This window comes from Mercenaria mercenaria, chromosome 5 (assembly GCF_021730395.1).
Source record: "Mercenaria mercenaria strain notata chromosome 5, MADL_Memer_1, whole genome shotgun sequence".
In the NCBI taxonomy this organism is placed as follows: domain Eukaryota; kingdom Metazoa; phylum Mollusca; class Bivalvia; order Venerida; family Veneridae; genus Mercenaria; species Mercenaria mercenaria.
This window is the reverse complement of record NC_069365.1, coordinates 91,709,648-91,731,191: the sequence shown is the minus strand read 5'-3', so window position 1 is coordinate 91,731,191 and position 21,544 is coordinate 91,709,648. Positions and strand designations below refer to the sequence as shown.

The window sequence follows — 21,544 nt, the reverse complement described above, 5'->3', positions numbered from 1 at the left end:
AAATAATATTAGCTGATGGAATGATACCTATACACAGTGTGAAGCATAAAAAAGGTGTAATCATTTCACCTTGGAATAACTGGCACTGAAATCTGATGATAACTGAATGTCCAGGAAACACCCAAACCTGGATATAATTATGTTTGTACTTTTAGTTTGTACTTTTAACTTTTAAAGATTTCTGCAATAAGGCTTTACCAGACTGGTGTTCACATATTGGTTTAAAGGCTCATAATGACTCTGTTTATAATAGAACTGCCATATTTTTTGTCATGGACATAAACTTTGTCTATTTCTTGTTAAATTCTATGTCTGAAAAATGTTTTCTCAGGTATTTACCAAAGGTTTGAATATTGCTTAACATAGTAGGAAATATTGTGTAATATTCATTGTTTATGATTATCTCCCTTTATTACGCTCACTATGTGTGTAATATTAAAGTACCATGATTGAATTATACATAACAACTATTTGGATAGCTGCATTAAATGAGCCGTGCCATGAGAAAACCAACATAGTGGGTGTGCGACAAGCATGGATCCAGATCAGCCTGCGCATCCGCGCAGTCTGGTCAGGCTCCATGCTGTTCGCTAACAGTTTCTCCAATTCAAATAGGCTTTAAAGCGAACAGCATGGAGCCTGACCAGACTGCGCAGATGCGCAGGCTGGTCTGGCTCCATGCTGGTCGCAAACCCACTATGTTGGTTTTCTCATGGCACGGCTCAAATGTTTTTAACATGAAATTAAAAGCATTACAGAAATTTAACAAAGACTTGTAATAACTTTAAAACTATCAAAAAATCAGTTTATAACATTACATTACAATTTATAACATGTCTGGCTGAATAACACAGTACACTAAAATACACAAAGGGAGGTAATTCTGAATGAGAAGATCGTCAAGTAAACCACATTTTGGACAAACAGGATATTCAATTGTCAAAAATTGTAGATTTTATTTCTACATCTACTATAAATAGAGATGAACTTGTTTAAACTGATAAAAAAACAATGTTTGTAAAGGGAGGTAATTAACTCAAGACCTTGATGAAACGTAAAAAGTCAGATAACTCAACAGGAGGTCCATGTTTATTACTACCAGATGCTACAGATGCATGCACATTAGATAATGATTACAGATAAGCACATACTGAGGGAGATTTTGCAGTAATTATCTATAAATAAATTCCATCAAGTAGAAGTGTTGTCTTTATATGATTACACCATTAATTATGTTGTCATATGGCATGTAATTGCCATATTAATTGATAAAGGGTTAGAAATCCAGATGACTACTCCCACAACACATTTGTTTATATTTTTCTTTTGATTAATAATTTAATATTGCACATGTTTTCAGTCTGGTCTAGTTTTCAATAGTGTATGAAAAAAACAACACGGCTGTGTCAATATGTACAGAATGTATCATATGTATTTATGTGAAAATATTTTATGTTGTGTAAGGTTCAGCTTAAAATAATCAGAAAAATTAACTAAATCTGGAGCCGTAGAGACTTATTTCTACAGAAAACTGAATTAAAGCATATCAAATCAATGTAATCATTTAACCCTTAGCTTGCTGGCGGCAAGTGATTCTGCCTTTGCGACCATCAGAGTCACTTATTGAACCCTATACATACATGTAGTATTAAAATTCCATGTATGAAATACAAACAGCCTGGAACTTATATGAAAACTAGCTTCTTCCCCTAATTCACTAAAAGATTGTAATACCTCCTTGGTCAGACCCTATCTGGTAGTATATTCCAGAGCTGAACGAAAACGCACTTCCGCCATGATAACTTGATCGTTTCATATTGTCGCAGGTGCAGTCACATCCAAACATATTTATTCCAGTCGCAAACACAATATTCTACCCGTATTCACATAAAATCACAAACAATGTTTATCTTACTAATGAACTTAGTTCTTCACAGAAAATTCCTCTCAAGTACACTGTTTTTCTGTTATATTTTTGTGTACCTACAGGAGTAATCTGATTTATACCAGAGTGAATGTTTATAAACAAACTTCTTGTATATCACTGTTGCTCCCACAAAAATATCACCTTCTTTCTGCCAAGTTATTTCATCAGTAAACCATGCAAAAAAGTTTCCACAAGACTATTTCAATGCTTCCATTTCACAAGAAGTTTAACTCTGTAATTAAAGTCCTGCGTCTAATTCCAGTTTATTTCAAATAATTTACATAATGCCAATCAAACTCAGCCAATCATTTGCAGCAATAAAATCATCTTTACTCTATAATTTCCGAAAAAAATGTTTATCCAAATAATCGCACCAGTACAATACATATTTCTGCATATATTAAGCAGAAAAGCCAAAGTCTTAAATCCACATTCAATATTTGCACAAAAATCTGCTAAATCTGTCAAAATCCAATCTTCTACTGAAGAGCATTATAAAAGAAATCGGCACGTTTTCTAACTAACTCTTCACTAATCCACTTCTCACATTCTAGCTCAAATGAAAACACATTAACACTGATCCTCTGCCAACCATCTTTGCCTTGCTATTCAACATTTCTTTGCTCGTCAGAACCTCAAAAACTTGCTTATTTGCATGTTTTCTTTATAAAGCAGCTTTATAGTGTAACTTAATACAATTCTTGTTCAGTTGGAATGCTGAAAGTCCTCTGATTGTAACAGTTTTTGTCATAACCTTTTTCACTGAGGGAGATATTACGCTTAATTGACCATTTGTCCATGCATAGAGAATGAAGACTCCCCCATTTAAAATTGTCCAATAAATCATAAAAATGGCAATTCAGCCAAAAAGCAGCTAATCATTTTAACTTGAAGTGTCCTTTAGTAATTGGTAGTATAAATTCCTCTCATTTTTCTCTATAAATAAATCATATTTTCAAAAATATGAGAGAAAGAGGGAGAAAAAAATGTAAATACATTTTTCCCAGTTATTATTTTTGTATCAGTCTTCATAAACTGGGAGAATAATCATATGTATAATGAAAGCATGTTGTTACGATCAATGATCATTTAGTTCCAAATTATAACTATTAACTTCACAATTCCCATAATTTTCTCCTAAATCCGTCAGCACTATTGAAAGTAACTATGAATTAAACAAGAAAACAATGGTACTTCCAGACAAATTGTACACAAAAAACGTAAGCTATCCTTTCTGCCCAAATACTTTACAATCTTTATAATCCAAATTCCACACACACACATCTACAAAAGCATATTTCTTGTTACTTCTTAGATTCAAGGGAGATCACTCTTGTTGATTGTTTCTCATCTGTCAATCAAAGCTGCCAATCAGTGATGTCATCAATTATCTCACATGCTGATATATTTTGCAGGTGTTTGCTATGTATTATTTCCACCTTGTTACAACTGTGAACAACAAGAATGAAAATGCACCGCAGGTTGCAGCTGCCATTTTGTCCGGCCTTGTGGTAGGTAATTTCTGCCCTTTATTTTTCTAAAATTTAATTCTTAATTATGTGTCATCCTTCTTTCTCATGGAAAAAGGATTTCAACTAGATGTCCATGAGCAACTGGGACACAAAAAAGCTACAACATATTTTTCACAGACTTTTAAAACATTGTTATTTTTCAAATATTATCCATTTTTTTTTCTTCTACAGGGAATAGGTCAAGCAGTTGTCTATAATGCTCCTAATACAGACAATTAATTCTGTAGCCTAAAATTTTCAATTAAGTAGGGCTGTATCAAAGTTTTAGTTTCTTTTCTTGGACTTACTGTTGTTTTCTTTGGGTTTATTTTGTCATAACCTAGACTCAAAAAACTGACAACATCCGCATATGAATCACTGAAGAATAGTAAAACTTAATTAAATGCAACAAACTTCACAGCAACTCCTTAACCAAAGAAAACGTGTACAGTTTATTTCTGTATTCTTTATTTCTATTACAGATCTGCAGTTTCCATATTTCCAATATTGAAATGGACTTAAAAATGCTTTTCCAATATTATAAATTGCTACAACTTTTGTTTATATTGCATAAATATCATTTTAACATTGCTTTTCAATGACTGCAACATCTTATCAAAATCTGCAACAGCAAATTTTCCCTTTTAAATTCTATTATTCTTTCATAAACAGAAAATTTATGAAATGTGGGCTCAGGGAATTTAACATCAAAACTGAAATCATTTGTCCCAAGTTATGCACATTGTTGAAATAGCTTAGCAACTTTGCTTCAAATTTGGTGCTAATAGCGTGTCCACTTTGATATAGTGTTTCCTATTACCAAGTCGCAATTTATGGTCCCAAAACACCTTTTGACAAAAACTGCTTAAATGTTTCACACCAACTCTATACTTATATATTATTCAACCTATTCAATTGTTTGTGTAACACAATCAGATATTTTACAGTTTTACCAAACCCGCCTGATAGTTTTCTTTTTTTGTGTAACTTAAGGGGGTAAATACCTGAATAGATGGACAAAATCCCCTTAATAGGATTATATACAAAGGTCTTAGATAAGTGAGAGATAATATTTGTGACAATTATCCCCTTGCATCATAATATTGTGGTATTAACTGACTTAAAAGTCAAGAACTGACTTAAAGTTGCAAAGATATGAAAACATTTTCAAAGGTTATAAAAAATCTACAGCTTGTACACTATGCTACAGGTCTTGCAAGTTTCAAAATTAACCTCTTTACCTACACCAAAATGTGTCAAAGAAGCACCTTAAACCTAAATTATCTTAATAATACAATTATTTACCTGCTTATTTCTATAATACAAAATGTTTAACAATTATTGTTGTTCACTAGATTCTGTTACTGCTTATTAATCTGGCATCCAGAGTCGCTGCCTTTGTATGTAACTGACATGGAAAGCGCTGTATATAATAATAATATAATTATGTACATTCACCACAAAATATCATGCAACACAACACAAAAGCTAATATGGCAATTTAAAAGAAACAAGAGGGCCATGAAGGCCCTGTATCGCTCACCTGACCTATTGACCTAAAGATCATCAAGATCAACATTCTGACCAAGTTTCATTAAGATATGATCATAAATGTAGCCTCTAAAGTGTTAACTAGCTTTTCCTTTGATTTGACCCGGTGACCTAGTTTTTGCCCCCACATGACCCAGATTCGAACTTGACTTAAAGATCATCAAGATTAACATTCTGATTAAGTTTCATGAAGATACAGTCATAAATCTGGCCTCTAGAGTCTTAACAAGCTTTTCCTTTGATTTGACCTAGTGACCTAGTTTTTTTAAACACCTGACCCAGATTTAAACTTGACCTATAGATCATCAAGATTAACACTCTGACCAAGTTTCATTAAGATATGGTCATAAATGTGGCCTCTAAAGTGTTAACTAACTATTCCTTTTATTTGACCCCCGTGACCTAGTTTTTGACCCGACATGACCCAGATTCGAACTTGACCTAAAGACCATCAAGTTTAACATTCTGACTAAGTTTCATGAAGATATAGTCATAAATGTGGCCTCTAGAGTGTTAACAAGCTTTTTCTTTGATATGACCTAGTGACCTAGTTTTTGACTCCATCTGACCCAGATTTAAACTTGACCTAAAGATCATCAAGATTAACATTCTGACTAAGTTTCATGAAGATATGGTCATAAACGTGGCCTCTACAGTGTTAATTAGCTTTTCCTTTGATTTGACCGGTGACCTAGTTTTTGACCCGACATGACCCAGATTCAAAATTGCCCTAAAGATCATCAAGTTTAACATTCTGACTAAGTTTCATGAAGATATAGTCATAAATGTGGCCTCTAGAGTGTTAACAAGCTTTTCTTTGATATAGACCTAGTGACCTAGTTTTTGACCCCACCTAACCCAGATTTGAACTTGAGCTATAGATCATCAAGATTTGACCAAGTTTCATTAAGGTATGGTCATAAATGTGGCCTCTAGTGTAAACTAGCTTTTCATTTCATTTGGCTTGGTGACCTAGTTTTTTATCCTACATGACCCAGATTCAAACTGGACCTTAAGATCATCAATATTAACAATCTGACCAAGTTTCATGAAGTTACAGTCATAAATGCGGCTTCTACAGTGTTAACAAGCTTTTCCTTTGATTTGACCTGGTGACCTAGTTTATGAACCCAGATAACCAAATATCGAACTCGTCCAAGATTTTATTAAGGGTAACATTCTGACCAAGTTTCATTAAGATTGGGCCAAAAATGTGACCTCTAGAGTGTTAACAAGCTTTTTCTTTGATTTGACCTGGTGACCTAGTTTTTGACCCAGATGACCCAATATCGAACTCGTCCAAGATTTTATTGAGGGTAACATCCTGACCAAGTTTCATTAAGATTGGGCCAAAATTGTAACCTCTAGAGTGTTAACAAGCTTTTCCTTTGATTTGACCTGATGACCTAGTTTTTGACCCCAGATGACCCAATATCGAACTCGTCCAAGATTTTATTGAGGGTAACATTCTGACCAAGTTTCATTAAGATTGGGCCAAAAATGTGACCTCTAGAGTGTTAACAAGCTTTTCCTTTGATTTGACCTGATGACCTAGTTTTTGATCCCAGATGACCCAATATCGAACTCGTCCAAGATTTTATTGAGGGTAACATTCTGACCAAGTTTCATTAAGATTGGGTCAAAAATGTGACCTCTAGAGTGTTAACAGTCAAATTGTTGACGACGGACGGACGGACGGACGGACGACGGACGACGACGGACGCCGGACACAGGGTGATCACTAAAGCTCACCTTTGAGCACTTCGTGCTCAGGTGAGCTAAAAACCAACGCATCTGACTTTTATTGTGAGGAAGACCAAATCTGTTGATAATCCACAGTGTAGTTCATGACAATTGAAAAAAAAAAAAACCAAAGAAATTTGATGAGAATCTGCAGAGCAGTCATTTGACCTGACCTTTAAAAACTGAACTCTGGTCACTAATTGGTAATTAGTTTTGTTAAGCCACCGCTTCAAACAAAGGGGCACTATATTACCTGTTTGGGAGTATCGTGACGGCGTTCCATTTTCACCATCTGAATCTTCTGACAGTGACAAATGTGAAACTTGATCGTTTCTCATTCTGTAAGTGTCCATTTCATTGGACGAGGATATCGTACTGTGCGGAGAACCCTTTCTCCAATGCCGACGTCTCCGATTACTTGATGATGATGTGTCGTTGTCGTTCTCATCCTCATCGCCGTCTGACCCACTAACGTAACTGTATAAACGACCGTTGGATGATGTAGAAGTTGCAGAATGGGTACGACCTTTCAGCTTTTTGTGTGTCGGAATATTTTTATTGGTTGCTTTGTCCATCAGAGGGGTTATTGGAGTGCTCATGTACTCATTTCCCGTTGTGATTCCTGACAACATAAACACAACACAACATTTATCGTGAGCAACACGTAACATAACAACAATGTGCAACATATAATAGCTACATATTACAATAAATACACGATATTTATCAGTTTTACTAAGTTAGAATTTTAAAATACTCTGATGCACCACTGGTCAAGTTATAAAATGGAACAGGACTAGTACTGAGGCCTGTTTCATTACAGTAAGTAATCTGCTTCCTTTCATAGGATATTACTTGCAACATTTTAAAGAAGACGTCCTTCATTTAACATTGTGTTTACATTCCACTTAAGTTTTAAGAACAACCGAATAGTAAAAATAAATTTACATAAGAAATGTTCTGAAACTCTGTCCAAAGAGGGCTTTGTGAAACCGGTCCCTGGTTCTTTATGTGTATCTTTTCTCTTCTTTTTTTTTCGAACATTTTACTTTTCATAATAATTATTAGAAGTACATCAATTTTTATATAAGTTTTTATGATACTCATGAACTACAGATTTAGAAAGATTTGTGATAGAATGCAGAAAATAAGATAAAAACAGAAAAACTGATCCAGACTCGATTATTTAAATAAAATACAAATTGTTTACATCAAAACCAAAATTAATTCATGCTGAAACAGTTAAAAAATCTACAATAAAACGAAAACAGATGTCAGTTGATAACAAATTCAGGAAAAATATGTCTGGCAGAATATCTTAATTCTGGAAGAGAACAGTAATTGTCACTCAATTCAGATAACCTGAATATATCAACATTCACTTTGTCTTTCAGAATGTTATTAATGCTATTTCATCAGATATTGTACAATGATAAAATTATCAAAAAATTCCAGCAATAACATTTAAATAAGCCCCTATCGGACATAAAACCAACATTTTCTACAGAAATATGTAAGTCTGCCTCCTACTCTGGATCAGATCATAAGAAAATGTCATCAAATTACGATAAATTGCATATTTTTTGTCTAATATTATATCTAACGTCAGTTCTTAACTTGGGGTAATTTTAATTCCGCACATTTTCACTTATCTTAACTGACATTATTAAGTTTAATTGACAGAAGGCGGTACATAATAAAACAGATAATGTTCATTTTCAGGAAACTATCTCCAACATCACATCTTCAAATTCATCATCTACAAAGTCGTAATTATCCCCCAAAATAATGTAACGTATCAACTCATAAAGTAATTATTTCTATATCTTAATTAACTCTAATATCTCGAACATGACTTAAATGACTTCGTTAATTTTTTTAAATATTTCTTTTTAATAATCTAATTTTGTATGAATCAATTTGTACGATTTTCAAACGAAAAAGACGGCTTAAGAAAAGCAATAAAAGGTTACAGTTGAGACATTTGGAGAAATGAAGACTGCAATTTAATTACGTATTCCCCGTTGTTGTACAAGATGTCATTAAATTAAATCGTAATATTGCTAGATTTCTATCCAATTACTGGCATTAGCTGAAACTTCATTATTTAAGACATATTGCGAAGGAATTTATATCTGGAATGTTACGTTTTATCATTAGATTGCATTTCCTGCTGAGGTTATTTATTGAAACCAAACCTCAGACTGCAATTATTTGAAATGAAACCTCATACTGCTTTATTGAAGTGTTACAATATATCTAAGATTGAAGTTATTAACTTTAATAATATATCAACAATGCTGTAATAAATTTGTACTATCTTTCAATTAAATCCTGTGTAAAACTGTTATTTAAAGAAACAAAGTTTCTCATTTAAATGGCTTGGTGTTGTGAGACCTGATATGAAGTAGATTTATACAGAATTTGGTACAATCTGACAAGTTTATGTTTAATAGCAACATAAGCAGAACAACAAACAACATTGTTTCAAATGACAGAATTTTCAGCAATATCTCTAGAGACCAGTGTCACTTTTAATAATTACTTATTCACCTGCCGTTGCAGAAGATATTGTTTAATTAAATTGTAACAGCACTAAAATTCAATGCAATAACTGGTATTAGTTGCACTGTCATTATTTAAGACATATCGAGATGGAATTTATATTTGGAATGTAACCTTTTATCGTCAGAATACATTTCCTGCCGAGATAATTTATTGAAACCAAATCTCAGATTGCAATTATTTGAAACGAAACCTCAAATCGTTAAATGGAAGTGCCATAATATATCTAAGATAGAAGTTATAAACTGTAACAATATATCACCAATGATGAAATAAATTTGTACAATCTTTCGATCAATCCTGTGTAAAACTGTTATTTACAGAAACAAATGGTTTTTAAATCAATATTGTCCCATTTGAGTGCCACAACAGCTTTGGTGGTCCGAGACCCGACAATTGCATGATAAAACTTTGTATAAAACATGGTTCAGCCTGACAGGTTAATGCTGAAGACGCATGCAGGAACTACATACAACATGCTTCCAGCTGACAGAATAATTTTCAGTGGAACTGTGGAAAAATTGTCTAGCATTCTTGTAAGGATCTCTTCCACATAAAACAACTTAGAGGCATAGAAAAATCTCAGTTCAAACTTGGCATCAAAATACAACAGTCTGTGTATGAATTTATTGCTCTCAAAATAAACCTATATAATTTTTAAGCCTCTGCCCAATGTTCACATTTTTATTTTGGAAATGATTTTAGTAAAAAAAATCAAAGGCCTGAAGGGCCTGAGTCGGCTAATGATTGATGTACTGACAGTATAGTGAACCAGTTTCAGTTTGTTTTCAGTTTTTTTCCCCCAACTAAAGAGAGATTTTTTTACAATAAATGAAATGAACATTCGGTCGATGCCTAGTAAAACTTTGATTGACATTATACAAGTATTTAAACCCAATATATTTCTCTAAAATTGAAGTGGCTCGCAGAAATAAAATTGTTGAAAGTACAAACTACAATTTGACAGCTGACACTAAGATACTGCCCATGACTTTATATATTTTTCCAGTAAACATTTGCCTCCGGCATTGCCAGAAGAGGCAATTATCGGCTGGTATATATTCGCACATGATAAAATTTGAATATGACAATTTATAATATTAAAATTTTACAGCACGGATTGCCACATACAATTTGTAATGGATGGACGAAAGAACTGATATTTTACAGATATTATAATGGGCCTGGCGATAGCCTTGTCATATGTTAGGTATTGTTAAATCATATTATAAGTGATGTCAATTTAAAGTATACTTACTTTTGTGTTTAGAGATACATGTATGTAAATGTTGCCGAGTGTAAATATATAGTGTAACCGATATTAATAAATGCAGTTCTTTTTTAGTTAAAACTATCATTTATTCTATTTCAGACTTGTTAACCCCTTAAAAATCATGTCTGTTATCCCGAAGTCCATCCACTTTCAATTATCCATTTTGATTCATGTAGACAGACAGGCCCAGACTGGGCAGAAAAACGTTTGAGCCATTTTTACTTGGTCGGTAGCAGGGTGGGTGTGGGAAGGGGTGTTTCTTTCCGCTTTAAATTGCAGTCAGATTTTGAAATGGGCATTGCGGCAGGTGGTAAAAGGGCAAATGTATCAAACTGTAAAGTGGCAATATGGGGGAAGGGTCTGGGAGGATACCCCCTCCTGCAAGTAGGGTTTGGGGTATTAACACAAGAAATATTTGAATATGTAGACCCTTGATACAGCCTTTGGTGCGATTTTAACTGAAAATCTTCTGTTTCAATTTCTAAATATTACCTAGATTCTTTCTAGTACATGTATTACAATATCCAAAGTATGACTGTCACTTCATCTTTTTACTTTCAGATCATGCCTCAGGACTAGAATACGAGTCTGACATAGATTATATGTAGGTGTAATAAAAATAAATTCTAGAATCATTTCTGTTACAATAATATCTATCATGTAGCCAAACATAGACGATCTACTTTCGATTTCAAAAACTACAAGAAAATACAATTTAATGTTTCGCCGATTTGTTTATTTCTCGAAAAATAAGAATTAAAATCATTTTTAATATCAGTAGTAACTAAACAAACCAGTAAGAGCTTCTTCTTCCGATAATTTATCCGTTTACTGACTGCAAAATTCAACCCACGCAAAGTTGTAGAAGCGTTGTTATAAACAGGTCACGCGTGTTCGCCGAGAAGTGTCCAGAATACAAGAAAATACAATTTAATGTTTCGCCGATTTGTTTATTTCTCGAAAAATAAGAATTAATATCATTTTTAAAATCAGTAGTAACTAAACAAACCAGTAAGAGCTTCTTCTTCCGATAATTTATCCGTTTACTGACTGCAAAATTCAACCCACGCAAAGTTGTAGAAGTGTTGTTATAAACAGGTCACGTGTGTTCGCCGAGAAGTGTCCAGAATGTAGTTAGGATTCATCCGCGAAGTCTCGCGGAAGAATTAACGTACTACACATATCTTCTTCGGGTCATTTAAAATGAAGTTGTCATAATTTAATTTCATCGATGTGGTAAACTCTCATTCTCGCATACCAGAGGTCTACCGTGGTTCTCCGGATGAACCTCTGGCACATTTCGCCGATATTTATGGTTTGGTTACTTTACAGGTAAAACGTTTCAGCCAATCAGCGTCGTTTCGCGACAAATCGTAGCGAACCAATCAAAATCGTCCGCGAAAAGCGTGACCGCATCCTTTCCATATTATCGAGGGAATTCGATGTATATTTACGACGAATATTATTATTTCTTGATGTAAATCTCTTAACGTCGAATTACAGTAATAAATCTTTATTTATCGCAGTCATGGAATACAGCCTTTATCCATCGTAAGCAAGTATCTTGTTTACATATTTTTTGAAGTTTCAATTCGGAGTTCCAAATAATGGCGAACAATGATTGGCTGAAACCACTCCCGATAGTAATTACGAGTGCGCATGCTCACCAAGTAAACGATGGAAATAAATCAGAGGTTTGTCTCGGGATTTTGACGAACCTCTGATGGATGAGAATGTAAACTCTTTGATAAGAGACATTCCATAATGCTTTCAGAGGTACCCACTCAATAAATTTATTTTATTTATTTTGTTGGGTTTAACGTCGCACCGACACAATTATAGGTCATATGGCGACGTTCCAGCTTTGATGGTGGAGGAAGACCCCAGGTGCCCCTCCGTGCATTATTTTATCACGAGCGGGCACCTGGGTAGAACCACTGACCTTCCGTAAGCCAGCTGGATGGCTTCCTCACATGAAGAATTCAACGCCCCGAGTGAGGCTCGAACCCACATCAATGAGGGGCAAGTGATTTGAAGTCAGCGACCTTAACCACTCGGCCACGGAGGCCCCTCCCACTCAATAAAATACTAGCAGTATGTTCTGGAACTATATTTTGTCTTTCGCTGGATGTTACGCAAGCTTTGTAAGCCTGCGCAATTCATAAAATGCACAGCACAATAAATTTGTTATTTGCGCAATGATTTTAAAGATTATTTTTTGAAACGGACAGGGTAACAAATGGATAATTTGGCTAGTAAGTTAATATGCAGTTTTTATTTGAATTTGTGAACATCATATTTGCTATTTTGTGACAAAAGGGCATAAAATTCATCACCATAATCATATGCGCAAATGTATTACCAAATCCCGCAGAATCGTTATGCGTGTTTATGCTTAATGAGTTACCGCGGAAGAAAATACATGGCTTTATTCGAGTATTGCACAATTACAAGTCATAAATATGACAGATTACATCATATATTGGTCATAGCAAATAGGATTGACATAAATGAACTTCATGCGATCAATGAACTCTTTGAAATTAGAGACAATCCAATGGAACTACATCACTTCGCTGTGTTGTGAGGCCATTTAAGAATGAGAAATCGTGCGATAGCAAGGACTTGTCAAACCCTTATGAAAAACCTTCCCTATTGTCAGTGTGTGGTCAGTTTATGTCCAGTTTGTTTCCAGTCAATAATACTCTAAAATCCAGTTACTTGCCAGCCTATTTCCAGAGCTGACAATAAACTGATCCAGTGTGTTGCCACTTAATAACCATCATGTGTCCATGTGCTTGTCAGCTGATTTCCAGACCTGAAAACCAGCTGTAAAATTTAACTTCCAGTCTGCTGTCAGTTTATATACAGTTTGTTGTCAGTGATGTTTGTAATGACGTTTTAACAAAATTTCATTGATTTTTCATATAAAACTATTTGAAGGAGCTAAATTATATAGAGGTATCTGGAAATAAACACTGACAACAATCTGGCAACAAACTGGTATGCAATGTCAATCTGGCAACACACTGGATACACAACTGACAACAAGCGGCTTTTTGGACTTTCCAGTCTGTTGTCCTTGTATTGTCAGTGCACAGCCAGTCAACTGGAAATATTTTTCTGACAACACACTGGCATATTGCCAGTGTGTTGTCATTGTATTGTCAGTGTATAGTCAGTCACAACATGCCAGGCTCTCTTACATGGACAAGAGAAACACTTTAGCAAACTGGAATCATTATTTAAAGTTTTAACTAAATTCCTTTATGCAGTACAAAGTTATGAGCACTTATACATGAGTGTTTTTTTGTTTTGGGTTTTAACGCCGTTTTTCAACAGTATTTCAGTCATGTAACAGCGGGTATACATTAGTGTGGCAGATGGACTAGTTTTGTTTGTTTGTTTTGGGTTTAATGCTGTTTTTCAACAGTATTTCAGTCATGTAACAGGGGGCAGTTAACCTAACCAGTGTTCCTGAATTCTGTACCAGTATAAACCTGTTCTCTGTAAGTAACTGCCAACTTCCCCACATGAATCAGAGGTGGATGACTAATGCTTTCAGACACAATGTCATTTATCAAATAGTCACGGAGAACATAAGCCCCGTCCTAAGATCGAACACACGACCCCATGATCCGTAGATCGACGCTCTACCTACTGAGCTAAAGATGGACTAGTATCCCAATATATCGCTTACTACTCAGTGTTACTAATTTTTTTTATTTCCCCCTAGGAAAATTGTCTTTATTACCATTGTATTGTCATAGCATTGTCAGTGTATGGGAAGTTTGTTTCCAGTTTAGTGTCAGTATATATTTTTTTCTATTTATCCTTATTAATGTTTAATATGAATTTTAATGTGACTTAAAACCTTCATTTGCTTGTGACTCAATTTTAATACAAATTCAGATTTGCAATATTTCAGTTATCAATAATATAATATTGAAACCAAAGGAAATTTGACAAAGCTTATGGTAAATCTGCAAGTTTAATTTTACAGGGTAGCGACAATACATGACTTTGAAAATTTCTGTATCTGTTTAGCAAAAATACTTGTTGCGGACAGAATCTGTGTTACAATGAAAACAAGTAACTGTATAATGATGAAAAAGTACCTTTACAATGTGGCCATCAGCGCTGGAAAACTATTGAAAACTGAAAATAGTTTTGGAGGGAAAAATGCAACACTTGGCCATTTTGATAAGGTGTCTTGTAATATTTGTTTTGCTGTGAAAATTGCTAAGATGGGTATATTGCCAGTGTATTGCCATTGTGTGGCCAGTGTATTGTCAGAATCTGCTCTGAGTAAATTTATATCCAATGTACTGTCAGACAGACAGCCAATCCATACAATATTGTCACTTATGTAATTTTTATCTCGATTATTTAAAGAATAGAAGTTATTGGACATGCCCCTGTTTTTTTTTTTTTTTTTTTTTTTTTTTTTCTTTTTTACAAAATTACAGATTGAAACTAATTACACACTTGTTCAATGTCATGACCTGACATGTACTAAGCAGGTCCCATAACTATACTTTTTTCCAAAATTAAGCCCCTTTTTCCACATAGCATTTTTTGCTTAAGTTTTTGTATGCAAGCTGGTATCTCAGTACTCATTCAATTCGATTATAGAAATTATGTTTTTTATTTCCAGTTTCTTGCCATTTTCCTGCCAGATATCTTCCAGACACTGGAAACAAGCTGACAATATTGTCAGTGTGTTTACATGCTGATTGTTATGAGCCAGTTTATTGTCATATAGTTTGCAGATTATTCCCAGAAACTGGAAATAATATGGAAATAGTGTCCATATTATTTTCAGCTAAACTTTTTTTCTTGGAAGTTTGTTCCCATATAGGAGTCAGATTATTTCCAGTTACCTTTTTTTTTTGACAGACTGTTGCCAGATCATTGACAGTTACCTTGCAGCTTAATGCCAGCTTGTTTCCATGTTTCATTTTCGTAAGGGAACGCTTGATAGCGTTTAGCCAACTCAATAACACATTCAAAATAATTATAATTTAATCATGATGGTCACTGAATTTATTAGCCTGAACATTTTCAAGACATCCAGTAACTGCAAACATAATCCGTGTTCTAAGTTTGTTTTCTTAATGTAAAATCCGAACAATTTAGCAGAAAAAAACAACAACAGAACAAACAAAAGCATTGTCCCTTTTGGTCTCCAGTCTGACTGTCCATGAGGCAAAGAGTGAATGAGTTGGACAAAAATTATAACAACAACAGCACCAAAATTATCATTATGAAAATATTTATTTAAAGATGAGATTTTTTTCCAAGAAATGCCAAAACCCTGTGCCACCAAGTTGGCTGTCTTCTGTAGCATTTTCTAAAGGTATTTTTTTGTTTTGATGGGTAATTTTGATTAAATATGCAAATAATCTGTTTTCTAAGAACTGCAACAGAGTGCACAGCTCCGATTATTATTATACAGGATTATTTCCTTCAATGCCTCGCGCTGCCTCTTGAATTGTATTGCATTTTACTACAATGACTGGCAAATTCTAAGGATAATCCAATATAAATCATTGTTAAAATTGTTTAAAAGCAAACTTTGATCAGTTGTGATCATAAATAACCACCTCAACAGCAGAAAATAACAAAACAGGATGCATTGAAATTGTAGACTTCCTGAGAATACAAATTATACCTTCTTCCTGAAGAGTACTTTATAGGAAACATGATAAATCTAACTCCTTTGCAGAGAGCACATTTTAGAAATAATAATAACAGAGGAAGAGCAGAGTAATGAAATCTCTAAAATATGTGATTTATACGGGTATGTTGCATGTGCAGACAATTTTATAAGAAATTCTTAGAACTGAATTGTACATAGAAAATGCTGAATCATGTTGAAGCAGGTGCACTCCATGTCTCAGTTCTGTCTTTGACATTAAAATATTGGATAATTTTCTTATTTCTTCTTATATTTCATATTGAATTCCATAATATCATAAAAAAAATTCCAGAAAACTTTCAAGATCTGAAGAAAAGATAACAGAAACAGTTCAAATTACCGAAACATTTGATTTTAATACCGTATAGTGTTTCTGTAATTCAAATTTTTATCTCGATAGTACTGAAGCATTTACATTTGGAGGTAAATGTGATAATGTAAATTTTAAGGTCAGATTCTTTTGGCTTATTTTAGGTTTTATTTCAAACATCAGATTTTCAAATTATAATTATTATAGAAATGCTTGTTTATGTATGAATTACAATATCAGTATCTTTATTAGTTCTTTAAAATGTTATTCTGATTTCTTTACATTAAATTGTTATTACAGTAAAGAATTATTTCAAAAAGTGTAAATGCAGGAAATCCTACTTTTCCTGTGGGCAGGAATTTATCTTTTTGTTGTTAAATTTTCACTATAATAAAGCTGATTCTGTTTTGATAAAATGTAGACAAATATTTCATCTTAAAAGGACTTTAATCAATTTGGCTTCTGGACAATCTTAAGTAATTTAGCACTTTTATTGTTTGATAATATGTGTCAACTTTCATTGACAACTTTAGGCATTTTAAGAAATTCTCAAGATTTACTTATCTGTCAGATAAGCATTGTTTTTAATCTAGAATTTCATTGGATAATAATTTTTAGGGTACAACCCGTAACTATCAGATTGGTTACTTTTTTTTGGCAGAAACTTAAATAAAATGTTAGATTTTTTTATTTTGAGGGGATTTGATTTTTAGACTTGAGGAAAGAAAGATTTGTATTGTTTGAGTGGCATAACTTAGCCACAGTGGCATAATTTAAGACTTGTATAACAGTCTGCCACACTCAGATACATGGAACATTGGAATACATTGAAACATATAGGAAAATAGTAAAACACAGGAATACAAATAGTTAAAACAACTTTGAGGACTTTAAGAATAGTACAACAGAAAATTGGGACTTAATGTTATATCATTGTTATTGTTATTGCTGAATAGAACACGGAATAAATTTATAGAAATTTTAAGAACTGTTATCAATCAACATAACTGAGTAAGCCCTACAGTCTTGGGCTGACCCCCCTGTCACTGGGCAGCTTGTCGTTTAAATGCGGAAAAGGAACCCACAGGGGCCCTACCCGAGCTAAAACCCCAATTACCCCCCCTGAACCAGCGAGACCCTGTGGGGCGCCCTACGACAGGAGATGGTGCTAGAAACCAGGTACAAGGAGCTTCTATGTTCACTTGACTTTCTTGGTACCATCACAAAAGCGAGTGCATCTACACGTAAAATATTGGAACTTGTGAATTCACAAAATAGGTTGATATAACTTTAATTGAAAAGATGAATATTTGTGGACGTAAACCGGACTTCCGAGAACAAAACAAATGGACATACCGGAACGACAATGCCAAAAATTGTGTTACGTGTACGCGATGTGGACTTACACATAAATATGAGAAGTGCCGCGCGCAGTCCGCTATGTGTAATAAATGTCTGAAACAAGGACATTTCGCTAGAACCTGCTCGGCAAACAGAGTGCGGAATACCATCACAAAATCAGCAAGACAACAAGTACGAGACAGGCTACGAATGACAGAATTTGTGAACCGGAAACTAATGGAATTGGTATTTCCATTCCATGAGGAAGACGACATGTTCTTCGTAAGTTGCATTACGAATACATCCCTGCTTAAATGTAATGGGTCGAGAAAACGACAATGTAATACTCTGAATGCTAGCACACTTGCGAAGCAAACGCAGGAGGAAATTGACAGAGTAAGACATTCCCTTGACGAGATCAGCCGAGAAAAGGAGGTACTCATCGCAGAAAATGAAAAGCTAAGGAATGCTGCAGCTGAGATGGAGTCCAGTGTAGCAGAATTGAAATTGGAACTGGCGTCTCGACGAAACGAGTCTCAGAAAGAAGACATCGAGGCGGTCAGACAATCATATAAGAAACAAGATGAGAATTTAGAGACACTCCTTCTCTGGTTACATGAAGATACAGGGAATCGCTTCATAGGATCGGCCAGTGAGCAACTTATGCAGTATTTCTACCATTACATATCCGTAAGACGGAATCACGAAGAACAGTTGAAGAAATTGACAGAAACTGTGTCCGAGTTAGCAAAGAATATGAACGGTGTAAATGACCGAAACTGTAATACAAACAATGGCAGAAGTACTGGCAAACAATGGAATTACAATAAAAGAGGACGTGGTTATTTCAGAAGATAACAAATATTTAAATTTGTGAATTGACTTAAAATCAGAAGTACGGGAAATTCTATTTCAAATTTAAAAAAATATATATATTGCTTTTTGACAGCGGCGTTATGATTAAGTAAATTGTTTATTTCTAAAATTATTATAAAAACATTATTCATATTTCATTTCACGGGAGTGAAAAAAAAAAGACGAGGGGGTGATGTCATGCAGTGACATAAGTGTTAAACAACGGTTAAATTATTTGTTTTGAAATGTTTAAAAAGCAGTTGTATAGATCTATGTAAAAACTCGAATTTTGTGAATAATCTTTAAAAAAAATACACGCTGTCATTATATTAGAAATGTTTTATTTCTTACTAGATTGATAAAATATTGCAGTGTCAAAGTAATTGCTTTTAAATGTCTGTTAATAGACTTATTGCATTTTATTACATAATCTTTATATCTGTTTAGTAAGATAATAATCTTTTGACACGCAGACAAAGGTCCCTGGCCCCGTGAAATCACGTGAAATCTCACTAGGTATCGCGATATGCGAGATTTGTTGCTAGGGGACATGTAGGTTTCCTGCAATATTATTGGTTGATTTTATTGTTGTCATGAACATCATAAAAAGTCAATAATAATTGTGGACAGAAGAATTTTACCTACGAAATAAGAAGGACATATACTTCTGTGTTTCATGTCGAGATATCCGACTAGATAATTACAAAGTTTTGATTAATTTAATTGTGTTCATAGAAATTATTGTTATAATGTGGACATCCATATATTGTTGTTGAAAACTGAATAAAAGAAGAAACAGAATCTGGATATTATGCTAATTCCCTCAATTAAGTGGACTCGAGCGAAAAATAATAAATACCCGAAAAACTGACTTTGAGCTAAAATATTCCCCAAAGAAACTTCACGTAACACGCGCTGCGTTACACTTGGGGAATATGTGATAATGTAAATTTTAAGGTCAGATTCTTTTGGCTTATTTTAGGTTTTATTTCAAACATCAGATTTTCAAATTATAATTATTATAGAAATGCTTGTTTATGTATGAATTACAATATCAGTATCTTTATTAGTTCTTTAAAATGTTATTCTGATTTCTTTACATTAAATTGTTATTACAGTAAAGAATTATTTCAAAAAGTGTAAATGCAGGAAATCCTACTTTTCCTGTGGGCAGGAATTTATCTTTTTGTTGTTAAATTTTCACTATAATAAAGCTGATTCTGTTTTGATAAAATGTAGACAAATATTTCATCTTAAAAGGACTTTAATCAATTTGGCTTCTGGACAATCTTAAGTAATTTAGCACTTTTATTGTTTGATAATATGTGTCAACTTTCATTGACAACTTTAGGCATTTTAAGAAATTCTCAAGATTTACTTATCTGTCAGATAAGCATTGTTTTTAATCTAGAATTTCATTGGATAATAATTTTTAGGGTACAACCCGTAACTATCAGATTGGTTACTTTTTTTTGGCAGAAACTTAAATAAAATGTTAGATTTTTTTATTTTGAGGGGATTTGATTTTTAGACTTGAGGAAAGAAAGATTTGTATTGTTTGAGTGGCATAACTTAGCCACAGTGGCATAATTTAAGACTTGTATAACAGTCTGCCACACTCAGATACATGGAACATTGGAATACATTGAAACATATAGGAAAATAGTAAAACACAGGAATACAAATAGTTAAAACAACTTTGAGGACTTTAAGAATAGTACAACAGAAAATTGGGACTTAATGTTATATCATTGTTATTGTTATTGCTGAATAGAACACGGAATAAATTTATAGAAATTTTAAGAACTGTTATCAATCAACATAACTGAGTAAGCCCTACAGTCTTGGGCTGACCCCCCTGTCACTGGGCAGCTTGTCGTTTAAATGCGGAAAAGGAACCCACAGGGGCCCTACCCGAGCTAAAACCCCAATTACCCCCCCTGAACCAGCGAGACCCTGTGGGGCGCCCTACGACATAAATATGAAATCTTGTAAGAACAATATTTTTTACTGCAAATTTGTTGAATTTTTCATAATATTTTATATCCATGATTATAAAAGACGATATTGTAAACATGAATATGCAGGTCATTCAATGTTTAGTACATATAAATTTGGCACAAAGAATCCAATCCCTAAATAAGAATTACGCTGCTGTCAAACAAATTGTTTCCAGACAAAATAACAGTTCTAAACTGAGAACAGTACAAAAGATCGTACAAATTAAATTACGCTGAAGATCTACACTCAGCAAATGAAATCACTCGTGCAGTCTACTCGGAACATTCAAATCCCTACCAGTGGTACAAAATCGAATTTTCTTGAACTGTCACAATCATGGACAACCATATTGAGACTTGCCAGATTCCCAGTAAATTTGATTTGCTTACATCCTTTTAATCATGTTCAATAACTGTACATCAACTAAAGATGACACCATCTTGATCACTGAAAAGATTGCTGTCCACACTTGATTGATAAAGCATCTGAAGAGCCTGACACTCTTGCCTTTATTTTCTTTATAAATACTCTTTTTATAGAACAATTACTGTTCACATTCTACAATTCAGTTATCGTCACCATCCCAAACCTTATTTTTCCTTCTGACCAAAAATCGTGTTTAAGTATTTGTTACTTCTGCATATTAGAACTTGTATTATTTCCTCTTCAGGACCACAACTTTGAAAACGCAACCTTTTGCCATATTGTGCTGAGAGAGGTAATGAAAGTTGAAACGTCTGTGTTTGGACCCTATGTTCTGTTTACA

The 21,544-nt window shown here is 33.9% G+C and overlaps 1 protein-coding gene across 24 annotated transcripts in view; it reads right to left on the bottom strand.

The window, feature by feature from the left end:
- Window positions 1-21,544, bottom strand: part of LOC123558649 (teneurin-m-like) — a 241,368-nt gene that overhangs the window by 65,001 nt on the left and 154,823 nt on the right. For 21 of the 24 annotated variants that reach the window (XM_053544291.1, XM_053544306.1, XM_053544307.1 and 18 more), the window contains one exon: window positions 6,986-7,354. The exons of 2 other annotated variants lie outside the window; for them this stretch is intronic. In XM_053544291.1, coding sequence (XP_053400266.1) covers window positions 6,986-7,354 — 369 coding nt within the window. Of the gene's footprint in view, window positions 1-1,734; window positions 2,711-6,985; window positions 7,355-21,544 lie in introns of those variants that run through there. One more of the 24 variants, XM_053544314.1, reaches the window with a different exon arrangement.